Source organism: Salvelinus sp. IW2-2015, linkage group LG17 (assembly GCF_002910315.2).
Source record: "Salvelinus sp. IW2-2015 linkage group LG17, ASM291031v2, whole genome shotgun sequence".
Lineage (NCBI taxonomy): Eukaryota > Metazoa > Chordata > Actinopteri > Salmoniformes > Salmonidae > Salvelinus > Salvelinus sp. IW2-2015.
In genome coordinates this window covers 14987989-15006855 of record NC_036857.1, presented here as the reverse complement: position 1 = coordinate 15006855, position 18867 = coordinate 14987989, and the positions used below count along the sequence as shown (strand labels likewise).

Genomic DNA, 18867 nt, shown 5'->3' with positions numbered 1-18867 from the left:
TAACATTCCCAATGGGGCATTGGGGGAGCGGCCTGGCTTTTGTAGCTCATCTACCCCAGTGCTGGTGACTGGTGGGAAACTAGGAGGAGAGAGTTCTCCTCACAGCACCCACAGGCCAGGCCACACATCTGTGACCTTTGCGCTGCCTGAACCACAACCATGGCAGAGTGCCAGTGACTGTGGCATTGTCCCCAGTCTCCCCACCCTGGCCCAGCAGCACATAGTCCATCAAAGATCATAGCTAGAAGTTCTGGGATTTTTCTTGGGAAAGTATCCATTTATCTTATTAGTTACAGCGTTACACTGTAGTGCCTCTTCTTTGTATTCAATGCCATAATATTTACCTCCAGGAGATATAATAACTCTTCAGTCATAGGGCTACTTTCAATTGGAAAAATAAACTGTTGCTGTGAGACAATGCATTCTTGAATTAACCTTTCCTGGGTGCAATAAATCCACGCGTGGGCATGAGTTGTCTTGAGCTTTCCCACACTCAACAGCCAATGAGAACAGATATACAGACAACAGATAACACAATGGTTCAATGACTCAACTGTCTGTCAGTGGGGAGACTGCTTGTCTGGACGGAGTGTGTGCGAGGGGTGAGTGTGAGGACAGTGTGGTGTGTGTGTGGGCACACAACCTCCTCCCTCTGCATACCTCTGGATGTGTGAGAAAAATCTGAAGTATACATAAGTGTGTGTGATCCCCACATTCCAACACAGCAACAGCCTGTGTCTATGTGATTGTCTTCTGTATCAGACATTAGCATAATTTAGCATTAGCATAATTTAGCATTAGTATCATTTCATAACAATAATAGCCTACTGGTTATTATACCACTAACTTTAAAAAAGTGTTGTAAACACTCTATTGCACAATTGGCTGCTTAAATAAAATGAATTGTATCTGGATTTTATGTCTTTTGTCGAAACTATGCAACAATTCAACTCATTTTTGGTTAATTATAATGAATATTGCTTGGAGAAAGAAAACTCTAAAGATTAATTTTATTTGTGAATTCTATACTGGCTTGATTGTGTTAGATGAAAGGGTTCTCAGGACGTCAACTAGAACATTTAATGAACTGAAACTACTTAGATATTTTCTTCATGGTCTAATTTAGATATTTTCTTTATGGTCTAAATTAGTCTCTTTGAAGAGGGCTATTCCCTTCAAAAATGTGTCTCCATTTCACTTGTTTTTACCTGTCATTATGTTGGAATCTTAATTACATGTTTAATGTATTAATGTATTATTAATCAATAGTTGCTGCTTATCTTGSGAAACATCCCTGTATTGCCTCTACTACCCCGTTACCCATCAAGTTATTGATGTTTCTCCTATTGTTGCGATGGGCAGCCCTGTGGTCTCAGTAGTGTGGGAACCCCAGCTGGGCGTGGGCCACATGGCTTTGTCATGCTAATCCCTTGCTATATAAAGGGGGAGAGATCCCTCAGAGGGCCCAGACCACACTCTGCAGCCCAGAAAAAGTAGCCAACAGACCTGTCACTCTCACGTGGACATGGCTCCCTGCTTAACTAACTTCTCCTCTTTCCACCATCTGAAGTTCGCAGAAAAAGACATTAAGGTATGTATTAGGTTCAATCAATGTATGTGTGTATATACAGTATAAAATGTGTATATTCATGTATATTGTGGCTTTTTGTAGTATTTGACTGAATTTCTTGGTGTCATATATTAGAACTGTCGACTAATCAAATGTTCTTCTCTGCCTCCTCAGATAAGGAAACCCATCGTGGAGAAGATGCGTCGAGATCGCATTAACGGCTGCATAGAGCAGCTCAAGCTCATCCTGGAGAAGGAGTTCCACAAAGAGGACCCCAATACCAAGCTGGAGAAAGCTGACATCCTGGAGATGACCGTGAGATTCCTGAGGCAGCAGCAGCAGCCGCAGCCGGCTCCATCTCAGAGGGACTACAGCAAGGGTTACTCACAGTGCTGGAGGGAGTCTCTGCAGTTTCTGTCTGGAAGCCCCAAGAGAGACACCACCACCACCTCCGCTGGACCTCTTCAGGGGCTCCAACAGCAGCTCTCCTCCCAGGCCCAGAGATCCTGCAGCAGCCCGATGGGCCGCTCCACCTCCCCAGTTTCCTCCATCTTCCGTCACACGCTCCAGGACAAAGGAGTTAAAGGTCCAGTCTGGAGGCCCTGGTAGAGAGAGTTACTGGAATCACTGGGAAACACTGGACTGTATGTCCCTCACTATGTAGGAAATATGCATTTCCAACCACCTCCACCGTTGTGGGTTTACTAAGCTCTTATTGTCTCATCACATTGATGGCCATATATGTGTGGCACATTTGATTTATGGCATATTTGAAGTGAGGGTTGTCACTTTTTTGTGAAGATTGTTATTTCTCCTACTTGTTTTATCACATTCGTTTTTTTGTTTGTATTGAAGAATTTAGGTCATTATTGAGTTATATTTTATTGTGAAATTTGAATTTATGGTGAAATTATTGCTTACTCCAGTGGAGTTCATGTGTTATGCTAGACGTAACAGTAACTACAATAGGCTACTGTATTTTCACCAGCAATTATTTGAGGATATTTCTCTTTTATTATTAATATGTTATGTTTGGATGGATGTATCTTTTATAAAGGGACTAGTGTGTTGGTATACTTTGTAATAGCACTGTTGCTATTGTTCTGATAGTTTATATTGCATTAAAGAAGCTCTTAAAACTACGTGTATGACAATAAACYTATAATAACAACCTATCTTTTGTCCAGGATTGTTCTTTTTGACCAAATTGTAGTGGATCTTGCAGTTCACCAATTCTGTTCTAACCAGTTCATATGATCCTCCTCCATGAAATGCCTTCTCACATTTGATTAACAAATTCAGGAAAATCCACATATACATTTTGCAATAGTTTCCCTTTATAGGCATCTGTATGGGTTTAAATCAGCTGTCCCTGTAACGGCGTTCCTCCTCCTCTTCATACGAAGAGGAGGAGCAGGGATCGAACCAAAATGCAGACTTGTGATTTGACATTATATTTATTAAAGTAAAGACGAAAACACGAACTTCACTTAAAACTAAACAAAAACAACAAACAGAGGTGACGAACCTGAACGTAAGGACTTACATGTAACGCAGAACGAACGAACAGGAAAATTACTACACAAAACGAACGAACGAAACATCCCGTATGGTGCAACATAGACACAGACACAGGAGACAACACCACCCACAAACAAACAATGTGACACACCTACCTTAATATGATTCTCAATCAGAGGAGATGAAAACCACCTGCCTCTAATTGAGAACCAATATTAGTACCCATTAACCAACATAGAAACAGAAAACATAGACTGCCCACCCAAACTCACGTCCTGACCAACTAACACATACAAAACTAACAGAAAAACAGGTCAGGAACGTGACATAACCCCCCCCCCTCAAAGGTGCGAACTCCGGGCGCACCAGCACAAAGTCTAGGGGAGGTCTGGGTGGGCATCTGACCACGGTGGTGGCTCAGCTCTGGGCGAGGTCCCACCCACCATAGTCAATCCCAGCTTACGTCTCCCCTTAGAATGACCACCCTCTTATTCCACCACCTATAATAAGTAGACAACACCAAGATAAGGAAACGCTCGGGGCAGAGAAGGAAGTAGCTCAGGACAGCGAGGTAGGTCGGGACAGAGAGGTAGCTCAGGTAGAGAGGTAGCTCAGGATAGAGAGGTAGCTCAGGAAGAGAGGTAGCTCAGGATAGAGGGGCAACTCCGGACTGAAGGCAGCTCCGGACAGAGAGACAGCTCTGGACTGAGGGGCAGTTCTGGATTACTAGCAGCGTCGGGCTGAGGGGCAGCTCATGGCTGACTGACGGCTCTGGACGCTCATAGAGACAGCGGACGTCTCTGGACGCTCATGGCAGGCTGACGGCTCTGGACGCTCATCGGCAGGCTGACGGCTCTGGACGCTCATGGCAGGCTGACGGCTCTGGACGCTCATGCAGGCTGAGGCTCTGGACGTCATTGCTGGCTGACGCTCTGGAGCGCTCAGGCTTGCTGGCGGTTCTGGAGCTCATGGCTCCGCGGTTCTGGACGCTCATGGCTCACTGGCGGCTCTGGCAGATCCTGTCTGGTTGGCGGCTCTGGGCAGATCCTGTCTGGTTGCGGCTCTGGCAAGATCCTGTCTGGTTGGCGGCTCTGGCAGATCCTGTCTGGTTGGCGGCTCTGGAGATCCTGTCTGGTTGGCGCTCTGGCAGATCCTGTCTGGTTGGCGGCTCTGGCATCTGTCTGGTGCGCTCGCAGATCCTGTCTGACGAATGGCTCTAGCGGCTCCTGACTGACTATCGGCTCTGACGGCTCGGAGCAGACGGGCGGCTCTAATGGCTCGGGGCAGACGGATGGCTCAGATGGCGCTGGGGAGAACGGATGGCTCAGATGGCGCTGGGAAGACGGATGGCTCAGATGGCGCTGGGGAGACGGATGGCTCTGGCCGGATAAGGCGCACTGTAGACCTGGTGCGTGGTGCGGCAACTGGAGGCACCGGGCTAAGGACAGCGCACCTTCATGCTATGCGGGGAGCAGGGACAGGGCACATGGACTCTTCAAAGCGTACTATTTGCCTGATGCGTAGGTACCGGCACTGGTGGCACCGGGCTGAGGGCACGCACCTAGGACGAGTACGGGGAGAAGGAACAGTGTGTACAGGGCTCTGGAGACGCACAGGTGGCTTAGTGCGTGGTGCCGGAACTGGGAGGCACCGAACTGGACACACACCACAGGGATAGTGCGTGGAGAGAACAGGGCTCTGGAAACGCACTGGAAGCCTGGTGCGTAGTGTAGGCACTGTTGGTACTAGGCTGGGGCGGGAAGTGGCGCCGGAAATACCGACCGTGCAGGCGTACTGGCCTCTTGAGCATTGAGCCTGCCCAACCTTACCTGGTTGAATGCTCCCGTCGCCCGACCAGTGCGGGAGGTGGAATAACCCGCACCGGGCTATGTAGGCGAACCGGGACACCATGCGTAAGGCTGGTGCCATGAATGCCGGCCCGAGAAGACGCACTGGAACCAGACGCGTTGAGCCGGCCTCATGACACCTGGCTCAATGCCCAATCTAGCCCTACCAGTGCGGGGAGGTGGAATAACCCGCACCGGGCTATGCCACACGTACGGAGACACCGTGCGCTCTACTCGCGTAACACGGTGTCTGCCGTACTCCGCTCTCCACGGTTAGCCTGGGAAGTGGGCGCAGGTCTCTCTACCTGCCCTTGGCCCACTACCTCTTAGCCGGCCCACTACCTCTTAGCCCCCCCCAAGATTTTTGGATTTCTTCTCGGCTTCCTTGCTAGCCGCGTACCTTCATAATTGCGGTTCCTCTTCCGGTTGCCTCCGCTCTCCTAATCTCCTCCAGCTGTTCCCATGGAAGGCGATCTCTTCCCAGCTCGGATCTCCTCCCATGTGTAGCAACCTTTTCCATTTACACACATCCTCCCATGTCCCACTGCTCGAAATTACGCTGCTTGGTTCTGGATTGGTGGGTGGTTCTGTAACGGCGTTCCTCCTCCTCTTCATAACGAAGAGGAGGAGCAGGGATCGAACCAAAATGCAGACTGGTGCTTTGACATTATATTTATTAAAGTAAAGACGAAAAACGAACTTCACTTAAAACTAAACAAAAACAACAAACGGAGTAGACGAACCTGAACGTAAGGACTTACATGTAACGCAGAACGAACGAACAGGAATTGACTACACAAACGACGAACGAACGAAACAGTCCCGTATGGGTCAACATAAAGACACAGACACAGGAGACAACCACCCACAAACAAACAATGTGACACCACCTACCTTAATATGATTCTCAATCAGAGGAGATGAAAACCACCTGCCTCTAATTGAGAACCATATTAGGTACCCATTAACCAACATAGAAACAGAAAACATAGACTGCCCACCCAAACTCACGTCCTGACCAACTAACACATACAAAACTAACAGAAAACAGGTCAGGAACGTGACAGTCCCATTGAGCTCCTGAATCCTGCCACCGCAGATACCCAGTGAGAGGGCACACAGACAGACGGGCACTCACACCAACAGAAGGCAAGGCACCTCTCTATGGCCTGCCCATACAGTGCCTTCAGAAAGTATTTAGACCCCTTGACTTTTTCCACATTTTGTTATGTTACAGCCTTATTCTAAAATGTATTAAATAAATAAAAAATCTCAGCAATTTACACACAATACATGTTGTATTGTAAGCAAAAACATGTTTTTWGAAATGTTTGCAAATGTATAACAGATAAAAAAGAGAAATACCTTATTTACATAAGTATTCAGAACCTTTGCTGTGAGACTCGAAATTGAGCTCAGGTGCATCCTGTTTCCATTGATCATCCTTGAGATGTTTCTACAACTTGATTGGAGGCCACCTGTGGTAAATTCAATTGATTGGACATGATTTGGAAAGGCACACATCTGTCTATATAAGGTTCCACAGTTGACAGTGCATGTCAGAGCAAAAACCAAGCCATGAGGTCGAAGAAATTGTCCGTAGAGCTCCGAGACAGGCTTGTGTCGAGGCACAGATCTTGGGAAGGGTGCCAAGAACACAGTGGCCTCCATCATTCTTAAATGGAAGAGGTTTGACACCACCAAGACTCTTCCTAGAGCTGGCCGCCCAGCCAAACTGAGCAATCCGGGGAGAAGGGTCTTGGTCAGGGAGGTGACCAAGAACCCAATGGTCACTCTGACAGAGCTCTAGAGTTCCCCTGTGGAGATGGGAGAACCTTCCAGAAGGACAACCATCTCTGCAGCACTCCACCAATCAGGTCTTTATGGTAGCGTGACCAGACCGAAACCACTCARTAAAAGGCACATGACATCCCTCTTGGAGTTTGCCAAAAGGCACCAAGATTCTCTGGTCTGATGAAACCAAGATTGAACTATTTGGCCTGAATGCCAGGTGTCACGTCTGGAGGAAACCTGGCACCATCCCTACGGTGAAGCATGGTGGTGGCAACATGCTGTGGGGATGTTTTTCAGTAGCAGGCACTGGGAGACTAGTCAGGATAGAGGCAAAGATGAACAGAGCAAAGTACAGAGAGATCTTTAATGAAAACCTGCTCCAGAGTGCTCAGGAGCTCAGACTGGGGTGAAGGTTCACCTTCCAACAGGACAACGACCCTAAGCACACAGCCAAGACAACGCAAGAGTGGCTTCGGGACAAGTCTCTGAATATCCTTGAGTGGCCCAACCAGAGCCCGGTCTTGAACCCGATCGAACATCCCTGGAAAGCCCTGAAAATAGCTGTGCAGCAGCAATCCCCATCCAACCTGACAAAGCTTGAGAGGATCTGCAGAGAAGAATGGGAGAAACTCCCCAAATACAGGTGTGCCAAGTAGTGTCATACCCAAGAAGACTCGAGGCTGTAATCACTGCCAAAGGTGCTTCAACAAAGTACTGAGTAAACGGTCTGACTACTTATGTAAATGTGATACTTCAGTTTTTTATTTCTAAAAAAACTGTTTTTGCTTTGTCATTATGGGATATTGTGTGYAGATTGATTAGGAAAAAAATGATTTAATACATTTTTGAATAAGGCTGTAACGTAACAAAATGTGGAAAAAATAAATGGGTCTGAATACTTTCCGAAGGCACTGTATTAAYACTTTCTATTTTTCTAAAGAGAGGCCAGACATATGCCACACAGACACTGAAGAAAGACCACCAAACCAGCTGCATCTAAAGAGGGTTAACTTTGGTTTTAAAACGACAATCATTTTTAAATATATAATAATTTGAGTCTTTTGACCAGGATTGATATTTTTGAGCAAATTGTAGTGGATCTTGCTGTCCATCAATTATATTCTAACCAGTTCATATGATCCCCTTCCACGAAATGTCTTGTCATTTTGATGAACAAATTCTGGAAAATTCACATATAACTGTAGCAATAGTTTCCCCCTAAGAGGCTTGGGTTAAGTATGGACGTTTTGCGTTATGGAAAAGACTCGTTAACACATTAAAGGGCAACTCTACCACTTTTCAAAATCATATTAATTCTCTCCAAAGCCATATCAATGTCTACAAATGTGAAAATAGCACATTTCTACATTTTATTGTGGAAAAAGAAAAACCCTTGAATGAGTAGGTGTGTCCAAACTTTTGACTGGTACTGTATGTATACACTGATATGGTGCTGGAGATAATGAGTATGACGTTGAAAAGTGGTGGAATTGCCCTTTAAGGAAATACAAAGAAGGAAAACAAGGTTATTTCTTTATTTCAAATAGTTATTTTATTTGGTTATTTCTTTATTTCAAATAGTAAAAAGCGCTATACAAAGAAAAGTATATTAATTGATTAAAGCAAAAAGTATCAGAGTACCAAACTTGTACACGTAACCACAGCAGTGTTCTAGAATATTGGACCGTTGAGTTTTATACTTTCGAATTCTCAATGCAGCAAAAGCAATTTCTCCAACTGTCAACAGATTCAAATGATTAGAGGATGAGTACCAAGAGACGCATTGGTTGGGAATTGTGGTTAGTTGTGCGTTCGGTCTGTGCGTCCCCTGTGGATGGGGGTCTAGCTATGTCACAATGGGACGCCGGACCATCGTGTCCTAGCTTCTGCGCTTCTGATTTACGCTTTATGTAATGTACATAGTGACTCACACATTTGGATTTAAAACCATAAAGATAGATAGATCTTTGTATATTCGCAATTATAGCATCTGTGGCAGCACCATTGAGGCTTARTCAATTTTCTTCTTCACGATTGGCTGATCCCTCCTGATGACCCATTGGACATGACTCCAACAGGGTCACCAAGAGGGATCAGCCAATGAAGTAACTCCCACCCAGTTGACTACATTAAAATGGTGGAAGCCCTCAATGGCACTGCCCATGCTAATACGGTCTTTCAGCCACTAGAGCCTCTTTCATTCTCTATGTTTAAAACAGAGCACTATGGGACATGTGTATGGATATTTGGGATAGCTGGTTTCAAATCAAAGGCTTATACCGATGTAGGATCTCAATTTGTTGCTGAATGTTCCTGCACATCAGAGAATGCAAATGTGTACTGTATTTTATTTTTTWAAATGCTTCTAAAGTTTGTCATTTACATTTAAAAATGTCAAACTTGATTTGCCCTAAGGAAAAATGTATCAACCCATACAAAAATGTCCATTAATTATAATCCACATAATAATTCACATTTCCTATTGCTGCAGGATTATTTTTCTGCTGTAGCAAATGGGCTCACATTAAGATACTACATCTGTTGGCATCTGTATGGGTTTAAATCATCTGTACCAGCTCCTGAATCCTGCCACCGCAGTGACCAAGTGAGAGGGCACACAAACAGACGGGCACTCACACCAACAGAAGGCAAGGCACCTCTCTATGGCCTGCCCATACAGTGCCTTCGGAAAGTATTCAGACCCCTTAACTTTTTCCACATTTTGGAGACCAGACATATCACACACAGACACTGAAGAAAGACCACAACACCAGCTGCAGCTAAAGAAGGTTAGCTTTGGTTTTCTCAATTCCCCCCAGTAAAAACACACACTTAAAAATAAGTGCTTTAAAAAGCTATCATGACTACATTACAACCATGTTAGAGAAAGTTATACATACACTTAAATGTGCAAGGGCAACATGTATTTTCTACTAGCTAAGAGCAGAGCAACATTTACTATGTCATTTTTAAAGCCATACAATGGATTGGGAATAAGTATCCAGAAATGCAAAACGCAAATCTATGATGAAAACATATCTTTCAGTCTTTGTGCATGGTATAAATCTGAATACAGTTTTGGAAATGGGCCGTTGTGTTCATTTGGGGCCTCAGCACCATGATGTAGACCTTGGGCATGAAGTAGCCACCGAGTATACCGAGCACACTGGACACTATGGCCAGCACATGCATGGCCATGGCAAATTCCCCCCTGCTGACAAAATAGATGGTGAAGAAGCTGATCCAGGAGATCATGTATATCATGAGACTAAAGGTGATACACTTGGCCTCATTGTAGTTGGCTGGCAGGTCTTTGCCCATGTAACTGAAGGAGAAGCAGAGCATGCTGAGCAGAGAGACGTAGGCTAGCTCTATCATGGCCCAAAAAGAGAGGGTGTTACTACACTCCGTGACGATGCTGTCGGAGTAGAACTCCACGTCCTGGGAGGGGTACGGGGGGTTTAGAGTAACACGGAGAACAGAGATCAACAAAACTGTCATGGAAACAACGAGGACGGTGACTTCAGGCCCGTGGTTCTTAGTCCAGGTATCATAGGCCCGGGGAAGCTTGGAGGACAGCTTAAAGATGCACACTACCTGGAAGGAACGGACGGTGACACAAGCCAGACACACGGTGAAGCTGAAGACGAAGAGAGGCTGCTTGAGAAGGCAGTCAGTCTGAGACGGGAGGCCAAAGTGGCACAGGGCACTGGCAGCTGCAACGGTTAGGGCCAGAAGCATCACCAGGCAGGTGTGCCCGCCGGCCGACTTGACCACAGGGGTGCCCAGGTTGAGGAGGAAGATGACCCCTGTCCCCAGGGTCATGAGCAAGGTCAGAGCCAGGAAGAGTAGCAGGGCGATAGACAGGGGACCGCCCCAGGCCAGCACTAGGACCGCCCGATCAAGACACACCTCGCTCTCCGCCGGGGACCACTGGTAAAGCTCACACATCTGGCACCGGGTGAATCCTAAAGAGTGACATACCATAACATCAATGCTGGGGTCAGTTCAATATTTATAGTACCAAGTTTCCAAAGATTAAGGGGTTTAGCTACATTCATTAATTGAGATTAAAATCATCCCCATAATTGAATGGATAGCAGTGATTACAACACCATCAGAGATCGTATTCCCATCATGTGTTATTCGAGTAGACTGCTAAATAGCTAACAAAATGGCTACACAAACTGTCTGAGTTGACCTTTGTATTTGATTCTCTATGCACACTCAAAGGGCCCTACACACTACACACACTGATACTCCAACACACATATAAACACTCACTCCATAATTTGCTCACACACATAATATGCACATACATACTGACTCTACACACACTCACATACAATCATCATATATGCTGCTGCTACCCTGTTTATCATATATCCTGATGCCTCGTCGCCTTACCCCTATACATATCTACCTCTATCGATCCAGTATCCCTGCACATTGTAAATATGGTATTAGAACTGACCCTGTATATAGTATGYTTACTTACTTTATTGTGTTCTTCTTGTTTCTTATTTTTATATATTGTGTGTTTTAGTTGTACCTTGTTATTTTTTGTATTACATTGTTATTGATTAGTGCATTGTTGGGGTTAGAGCTAGCAAGAAAGCCATTTTACTGTACTTGTGTGCATGTGACATTAAAACTTGAAACTTGAAAACTAGTGCTACCACCTGCTATAGGAGACAGTTTATGGAAGGGCAACATATGCCACCCGCTGGACACTTTCAAACAGTACAAATGGAATGTTCTTTAACAGACAGGGCTTGGACAATGGATGGGCATACACGACAACTGGTTGGTGTAATCTGTAATCTCACCAGTCTTGTTGAGGAAGTTGTGAGCAGCACAGGCCAGGCAGTCGAAGCAGCACTTGTGTTGTCCCGTCTGCAGCTTCCTGTGTCCTTTAGGGCATTCTGGGGAGCATATCGACGGAGGCACCTCCTAGACACACCCAGAAACACACACCGACGTTCCTCGTCCACCTATAACCAGGGTTTTCTCTTTCTATTTCTATAGTACCCAAAAACTATTCTGCAATTTCATCTGACAATGGGTATGATTATAATACTACTGTGCAAATGCTGTAATTCTGAGCCTTTACTTTTCCTGTGTATCCGTCGTCACTACCCCATTCAATTTGAGCAGGGTCCACTGTGAGGTCATTGGGGTCTGCAGTATAAGAGCCCACCTCACGGAGAGACCACTCTGTTCCCCTCCAAATCCAGGTCACGATGTCATATCCTGTGGGCGGGTCTCCGTTCTCATTAAAGTAAATAGAGGAGTTCCCAACAGAGAATCTCACCTGCTTTAACAGTGGCAGAAGCTGAGGGATAGACAGAAGACAATGAACATGCACTAAACATGACTGTAACATACCTGTGATAGTAAACATGATTTACTGTTGATTTCCAATAGTACATGGCAATCAAGTGTATAGTGGACTTCGCATTCTTTAGAGCAGGCTTTTTGACTACAGTACCACCATTTTGAAAACACTAACCTGCCAAGGTAGCACTTCAGACTTTTGGCATTTACCCAAGCCACAACCAAGTGCTTGATGCAGTGCATGTGCCACAGCATATACAGCCTTGTAAACATTATAAGAGGATTTGATATCATAGTCCCCCAAAGAGAAGATTTCTGGTGCCACGCTGGAGAGGTCCGTATTTTGCAAACATTCAACACTCAGGTCCATCGTGCCATTGGAGGTGCCACTAAGTAACTTTGGAACAGCATGGCTTTCGAACTCCTCAAACCCAGTTATTGCTGTGTATTTGATGGAGATGCCTAGTACAGTCCCAATGGTGTGAATACCTGGTATCCCCGACACTAGAGTGGTGACTGACCAGTCCTCTGTCCCTATCCACACCTTACCAGTTACACCCTGCTCTATGACAAACGGGAAGAACTGACTGACTTTGGTCTTGCTGGAGAACACGACAATAGTGTTGACCTTGGTCTTCACAATGTTCTTGACTATGTTCCTCATGGTCTGGTTGTTGGCGGAGGTGAGTTCGGGGATGACCCCTTGGTAGGCGATGCAGATGTCGAAGTGAGCAGCCTGAAGGGAGAGACTCTCTATGCCCTGGAGGCCGTAGGAGTCATCGCTGCCCAGTAGAACGATCCAGGTCCAGTTAAAACGCACCAGCAGCTGGACCATGGCGTCCACCTGGTTCTTGTCACTGGGGATGGTGCGGAAGAAGGCTGGGTAGAGGAGCTTGTTACTCAGCATCTCATTGGAGGCTTCATAGGAGATCTAGTAAAAATATCACAGATAAGAGGAGGAGGAGGAGGAGGAAGAGGAGAGGGAGGAGGAGGATGGGGAGGGGGAGGAGGAGGGGGAGGATAAATAAGAGGAGGAAGAAGAAGAGGAGGAGGACAAAGTATAAAGTATAGGAGGCAAGAAGAATAAATATTTACATATATAAATAGGTTTGAAAAAACAAGTAAGATCAAAAGGAAGAGCAAAATAAGACTAAAACAAATGGTCACAACTGTATTCCATTCTTAGCCTAGAGATAATAGATATTAGCATTCGTTTTACTGGTGACCATACACTGTACCTGTGGCACTAGATAAGAGCCCAGCACTGCAGCAGGTGTGAAGGTGTAACTGCTACTATCAGGCCCGATCACTGCCACTGCCCTCTGGTCACCACCTGTGTTGTTCCATAAAGTTCTCTGGTACTGTTGGGCCAGCATGGCCAGAGTGGCCAACACACTGGCTGGTTGATTGCAGGTGTCATACGCCTGGTAACCCAGTGATACCCCTGGGAGAAGATGCTGGTTTTTGGTACCGTTGTTGATCTCCTCCAAAGCGAATCTCATGGCTTGTATCAAATGATAGCCATGTTTATTAAATTTGCCTCTGAATAGGAGAGAATTGCAAGCAGAATCAAAATGAATCTATAATATAAAGAAAGTGTTTGATTCAAGTCCCAATAATTCCCTGATTCTCTAAAGTTAACTAAAATGCCAGGGAAATAGATTAACAAAAGATGTCCTCTTGTGAGATCTTTGCTATTGTACTTACTCTTTACAGGCTCCCAGGTCTGGTAGGTTGGAGCTCGAGGGGGCCAACTTGTGTAGGGGAAAGAGACCATAGATGGAGTAGTCTCCTGGAAGCTGCAGACCGGTTCCCTCAGTCAGCTGATGGCCAGCCAGGATCAGTACCAACCAGCCCAGGACGACACACACACCACCACACACATCCATACCTCAACCTCAACAAACCACAGCCCTGAACTGGAAATATGGGCATTCTACCTATTTTTATATTATAATGGATGGATGGGTGGAGTGGAAAGAAGGTGGAATGGAGAGAGGGAGGGAGGGGAATGTGGATGGTTTTGCATCTTTCCCAGTGATGAAGTAAGGAACATTTGCATTTTGAGATAGTTTTTTTGTAGAGTAGAGTTAGCTATATATTGAAATGAACTGCATGAATGTAYAGGAGTAGAATCTTAATTTGATCACTCTTTTGTGATCACTGGTAGGCCTGATCACGACAACGATGAGACAGCCTATAGGGAGGAGGTCAGAGACATGGCAGTGTGGTGCCAGGACAACAACCTCTCCCTCAATGTGAGCAAGACAAAGGAGCTGATCGTGTACTACAGGAAAAGGAGGGCCGTACAGGCCCCCATTAACATCGACGGGGCTGAAATGGAGCGGATCGAGAGTTTAGTTCCTTGGTGTCCACATCACCAACRAACTATCATGGTCCAAACACACCAAGACAGTTGTGAAGAGCGCACGACAACACATTTTCCCCCTCAGGAGACTGGAAAGATTTGGCATGGGTCCCCAGATCCTCAAAAAGTTCTACACCTGCACCATCGAGAGCATCCTTACCGATTGCATCACTGCCTGGTATGGCAACTGGTCGGGATCTGACTGTAAGGCGCTACAGAGGGTAGTGCGAACGGCCCAGTACATCACTGGGGCCAAGCTTCCTGCCATCCAGGACCTATATACTAGGCAGTGTCAGAGGAAGGACCCAAAAATTGTCAACGACTCCAGTCACCCAAGTCACAGACTGTTCTCTCTGCTACCGCAAGGCAAGTGGTACCGGAGTGCAGAGTCTAGGATCAAAAGGCTCCTAAACAGCTTCTACCCCCAAGCCATAAGACTGCTGAACAATTAATCAAATGGCCAACCAGTACATCACTGGGGCCAAGCTTCCTGCCATCCAGGACCTATATACTAGGCAGTGTCAGAGGAAGGACCCAAAAATTGTCAACGACTCCAGTCACCCAAGTCACAGACTGTTCTCTCTGCTACCGCAAGGCAAGTGGTACCGGAGTGCAGAGTCTAGGATCAAAAGGCTCCTAAACAGCTTCTACCCCCAAGCCATAAGACTGCTGAACAATTAATCAAATGGCCAACCAGACTACTTACATTGATCCCCCATGCTACTTGCTGTTTATTATCTATGCACAGTCACTCTACAAATTACCTCGACTAACCTGAACCCCTGCACATTGACTTGGTACCGGAAGCCCCTGTATCTAGCCTTGTTATTGTTATGTAACTTTCTTGTGTWACTTTTTTATTTAATTTAATTTTTTTACTTTAAGAGAGACACCACAAACTTAAAATCAATGCAAATGTCAGATTGTGGCTAACCTTTCAGTCAAAGCAATGTAAATCAGAGCTGGTTAATTTTTTTCTCTCTTATCTGTTTTGTCTTGATTTTTGAGGGAGGGGCGAAGGGGAATCCCGATTAGAATATGTTGAGGGGAAAACACATTTTCTAACAAGAGCACATCAGGGTACTAAAATCTTTCCAACGTATTTTCTGCTCCATTTGGTGGACAATCGATATAGAAACCTTCYCTAAGTTGTTATTGCTGCTAACACTGTTGGGCTGAATTTCCATTCTCTATCCATTACCAAAACCACAGTGACATTTGAGGCCCAGATTGTGCCCCATGTGTAAACACACCTTTAACCACTGACAGCCTATTTGCCTCATACTCACACACTGCAGGATCTGCAAACTCAAAAGAAGACCACAGTTTCCCTTTGTTTTGACAGCAATATTAGACATTTTGTTAACCTCATTATTACAAATGCAAATGCCATGTAAAGTAAAAACATTGTACAAGCTTGGCAAAAATAAAGTATTTCCATGTCCATCAACATAGTTGCACTGAGAACATTTGCCTAGATATAGGTTTCTAGCCACGGGAGGGGCAAAAAATTCATCTGTGGTTTTTAGTGCTGAGAGATTAGTGCTTTTTGATAGGGGCGCAACTTTGGTTTTAGAAATGGGGGGGACATAATATTTTTTAGTATTATTCTTTTTATCCGGTCAGATAAACACTCCAAACAGCCATCCCGACTGTTCAGAGGCGTCCGTGTCACAGTATAACTTTAAACCGTCCCCTCGCCCCGACACGGGCGCGAACCAGGGACCCTCTGCACACATCAACAACGGTCACCCACAAAGCATCGTTACCCATCGCTCCACAAAAGCCGCGGCCCTTGCAGAGCAAGGGGAAACCCTACTTCAGGTCTCAGAGCAAGTGACGTAACCGATTGAAATGCTATTAGCGCGTACCCGCTAACTAGCTAGCCATTTCACATCCGTTACACTCACCCCCCTTTCAACCTCCTCCTTTTCCGCAGCAACCAGTGATCCGGGTCAACAGCATCAATGTAACAGTATAACTTTACGTTGTCCCCTCACCCAGACATGGGCGCGAACCAGGGACCCTCTGCACACATCAACAACGGTCGCCCAAGAAGCATCGTTACCCATCGCTCCACAAAGGCCACGGCCCTTGCAGAGCAAGGGGAAACCCTACTTCAGGTCTCAGAGCAAGTGACGTAACCGATTGAAATGCTATTAGCGCGTAYCCGCTAACTAGCTAGCCATTTCACATCCGTTACATCCGCATGGTTATAAAAAACACTCCTGCCCCCAGTGAAAGTTGCACCCTTGCTTTTTGAAGTTGGTTCGGTTTGGGTTCGATAAAAAACCACGGTTTTTGATTTCGGTTTCCATTATTTGGGTTGAACGCTGTAACAATACAGCATAAACAATTAATACAAGTTCCATGATGATAGTGACTTCCCATTACTGCTCATCACTTAACCATCATTTATTCAAATGTCTTTACTTTAATAAAATATGTCAGATGTTGTGTATATTACTGTTAAAGGAATTTAATTCTTATATGTTCAATTAAAACACTCTGCCCATTCATAAGAATTGGTGAGTGGAGTATCCGGGAGGGGGATGAGTGGAAGACCGCGTTTAKTACCACATCTGGCCATTATGAGTACCTCGTCATGCCGTATGGGTTGAAGAATGCTCCAGCCGTCTTTCAGTCCTTCGTAGACGAGATTCTCAGGGACCTGCACGGGCAGGGTGTGGTGGTGTATATCGATGATATCCTGATCTATTCCGCCACGCGCGCCGCGCATGTGTCTCTGGTGCGAAAGGTACTTGGGTGACTGCTGGAGCATGACCTGTACGTCAAGGCTGAGAAATGTGTGGTCTCCAAACAAGCCGTTTCCTTCCTGGGTTATCGCATTTCCACCTCTGGGGTGGTGATGGAGTGTGACCGCGTTACAGCCGTACGTAATTGGCCGACTCCGACCACGGTAAAGGAGGTGCAGCGGTTTTTAGGGTTTGCCAATTACTACCGGAGGTTTATCCTGGGTTTTGGCCAGGTGGCTGCTCCCATTACCTCACTGCTGAAGGGGGGGCCGGAGCGGTTACGGTGGTCCGCGGAGGCGAACAGAGCTTTTAGTCGTCTGAAGGCGCCGTTTACCGACGCTCCCGTGTTGGCTCATACGGACCCCTCTTTGGCGTTCATAGTGGAGGTGGACGCGTCCGAGGCTGGGGTTGGAGCCGTGCTATCACAGCGCTCAGGCACGCCACCGAAGCTCCGCCCCTGCGCTTTCTTTTCGAAGAGGCTCGGTCCGGCGGAGCGAAACTATGACGTGGGGGACCGGGAGTTGTTAGCTGTGGTAAAGGCTCTGAAGGTGTGGAGACACTGGCTTGAGGGGGCCAAGCACTCTTTCCTCATCTGGACTGACTACCGTGATCTGGAGTATATCCGGGCAGCGAGGAGACTGAATCCTCGTCAGGCAAGGTGGGCCATGTTTTTCACCAGATTTAGGTTCACCATCTCCTATAGACCAGATTCCCTTAACACTAAGGCTGATGCGCTGTCCCGTCTCTATGACACCGAGGAGTGGTCCATCGACCCTACTCCCATCCTTCCAGCTTCGTGTCTGGTGGCACTGGTGGTATGGGAGGTGGACGCGGACATCGAGCGGGCGTTACGGTTGGAACCTGCGCCCCCACAGTGTCCATCGGGTCTTCAGTACGTGCCGCTTGGTGTTCGTGACCAATTGATTCGGTGGGCCCTTAAGCTACCCTCTTCGGGTCATCCAGGTATTAAGAGGACAGTGTGGGGTCTTAGGGGGAGGTACTGGTGGCCGACCTTAGCTAAGGACGTGAGGTTTTATGTTTCCTCCTGTTCGGTGTGCGCTCAGAGTAAGGCTCCTAGACACCTGCCTAGAGGTAAGTTACAGCCCCTCCCCGTTCCACAACGGCCGTGGTCTCATCTGTCGGTGGATTTTCTCACCGACCTTCCCCCGTCTCAGGGGAACACTACAATCCTGGTCGTTGTGGATTGGTTTTCTAAGTCCTGCCGTCTCCTCCCGTTGGCCGGGCTCTCTACGGCCCTACAGACTGCGGAGGCCCTGTTTACCCACGTCTTCCAGGCACTACGGGGTGCCCGAGGACATCGTTTCTGATCGGGGTCCCCAGTTCACGTCCCGAGTTTGGAGGGMGTTTATGGAGCGTCTGGGGGTCTCAGTCAGCCTGACCTCGGGTTTCCACCCCGAGAGTAATGGGCAGGTGGAGAGAGAGAACCAGGATGTGGGTAGGTTTGGACACACCTCCCCATTCCAGCGTTTTTCTATATTTTTACTATTTTCTACTTTGTAGAATAATAGGGAAGATGCAAATTAATTACTTAAAAATCATACAATGTGATTTTCTGGATTTTTGCTTTGTAAGTAGGAAAACCTGCAAAATCGGCAGTGTATCAAATACTTGTTCTCCTAATATATATATATATATATATATATACAGTGGGGA

At 46.3% G+C, this 18867-nt stretch overlaps 2 protein-coding genes across 2 annotated transcripts; one reads left to right on the top strand and one right to left on the bottom strand.

Annotated features, from left to right (window-relative positions):
- The first annotated feature begins 1467 nt into the window (after window positions 1-1467).
- LOC111976850 (transcription factor HES-5-like) lies at window positions 1468-2745 on the top strand. Its single transcript, XM_024006001.2, has 2 exons — window positions 1468-1591; window positions 1745-2745. The coding sequence occupies exons 1-2, from the start codon at window positions 1526-1528 to the stop codon at window positions 2177-2179; spliced, it is 501 nt and encodes a 166-aa protein (XP_023861769.1). The 5' UTR covers window positions 1468-1525; the 3' UTR covers window positions 2180-2745.
- A 5471-nt stretch (window positions 2746-8216) lies between these two features.
- On the bottom strand, window positions 8217-13958 carry LOC111976895 (taste receptor type 1 member 1-like). Its single transcript, XM_024006044.2, has 6 exons — window positions 13777-13958; window positions 13308-13611; window positions 12245-13000; window positions 11846-12067; window positions 11562-11685; window positions 8217-10700 (listed from the first exon to the last, which is right to left on the bottom strand). The coding sequence occupies exons 1-6, from the start codon at window positions 13956-13958 to the stop codon at window positions 9775-9777; spliced, it is 2514 nt and encodes an 837-aa protein (XP_023861812.1). The 3' UTR covers window positions 8217-9774.
- Window positions 13959-18867: the final 4909 nt, after the last annotated feature.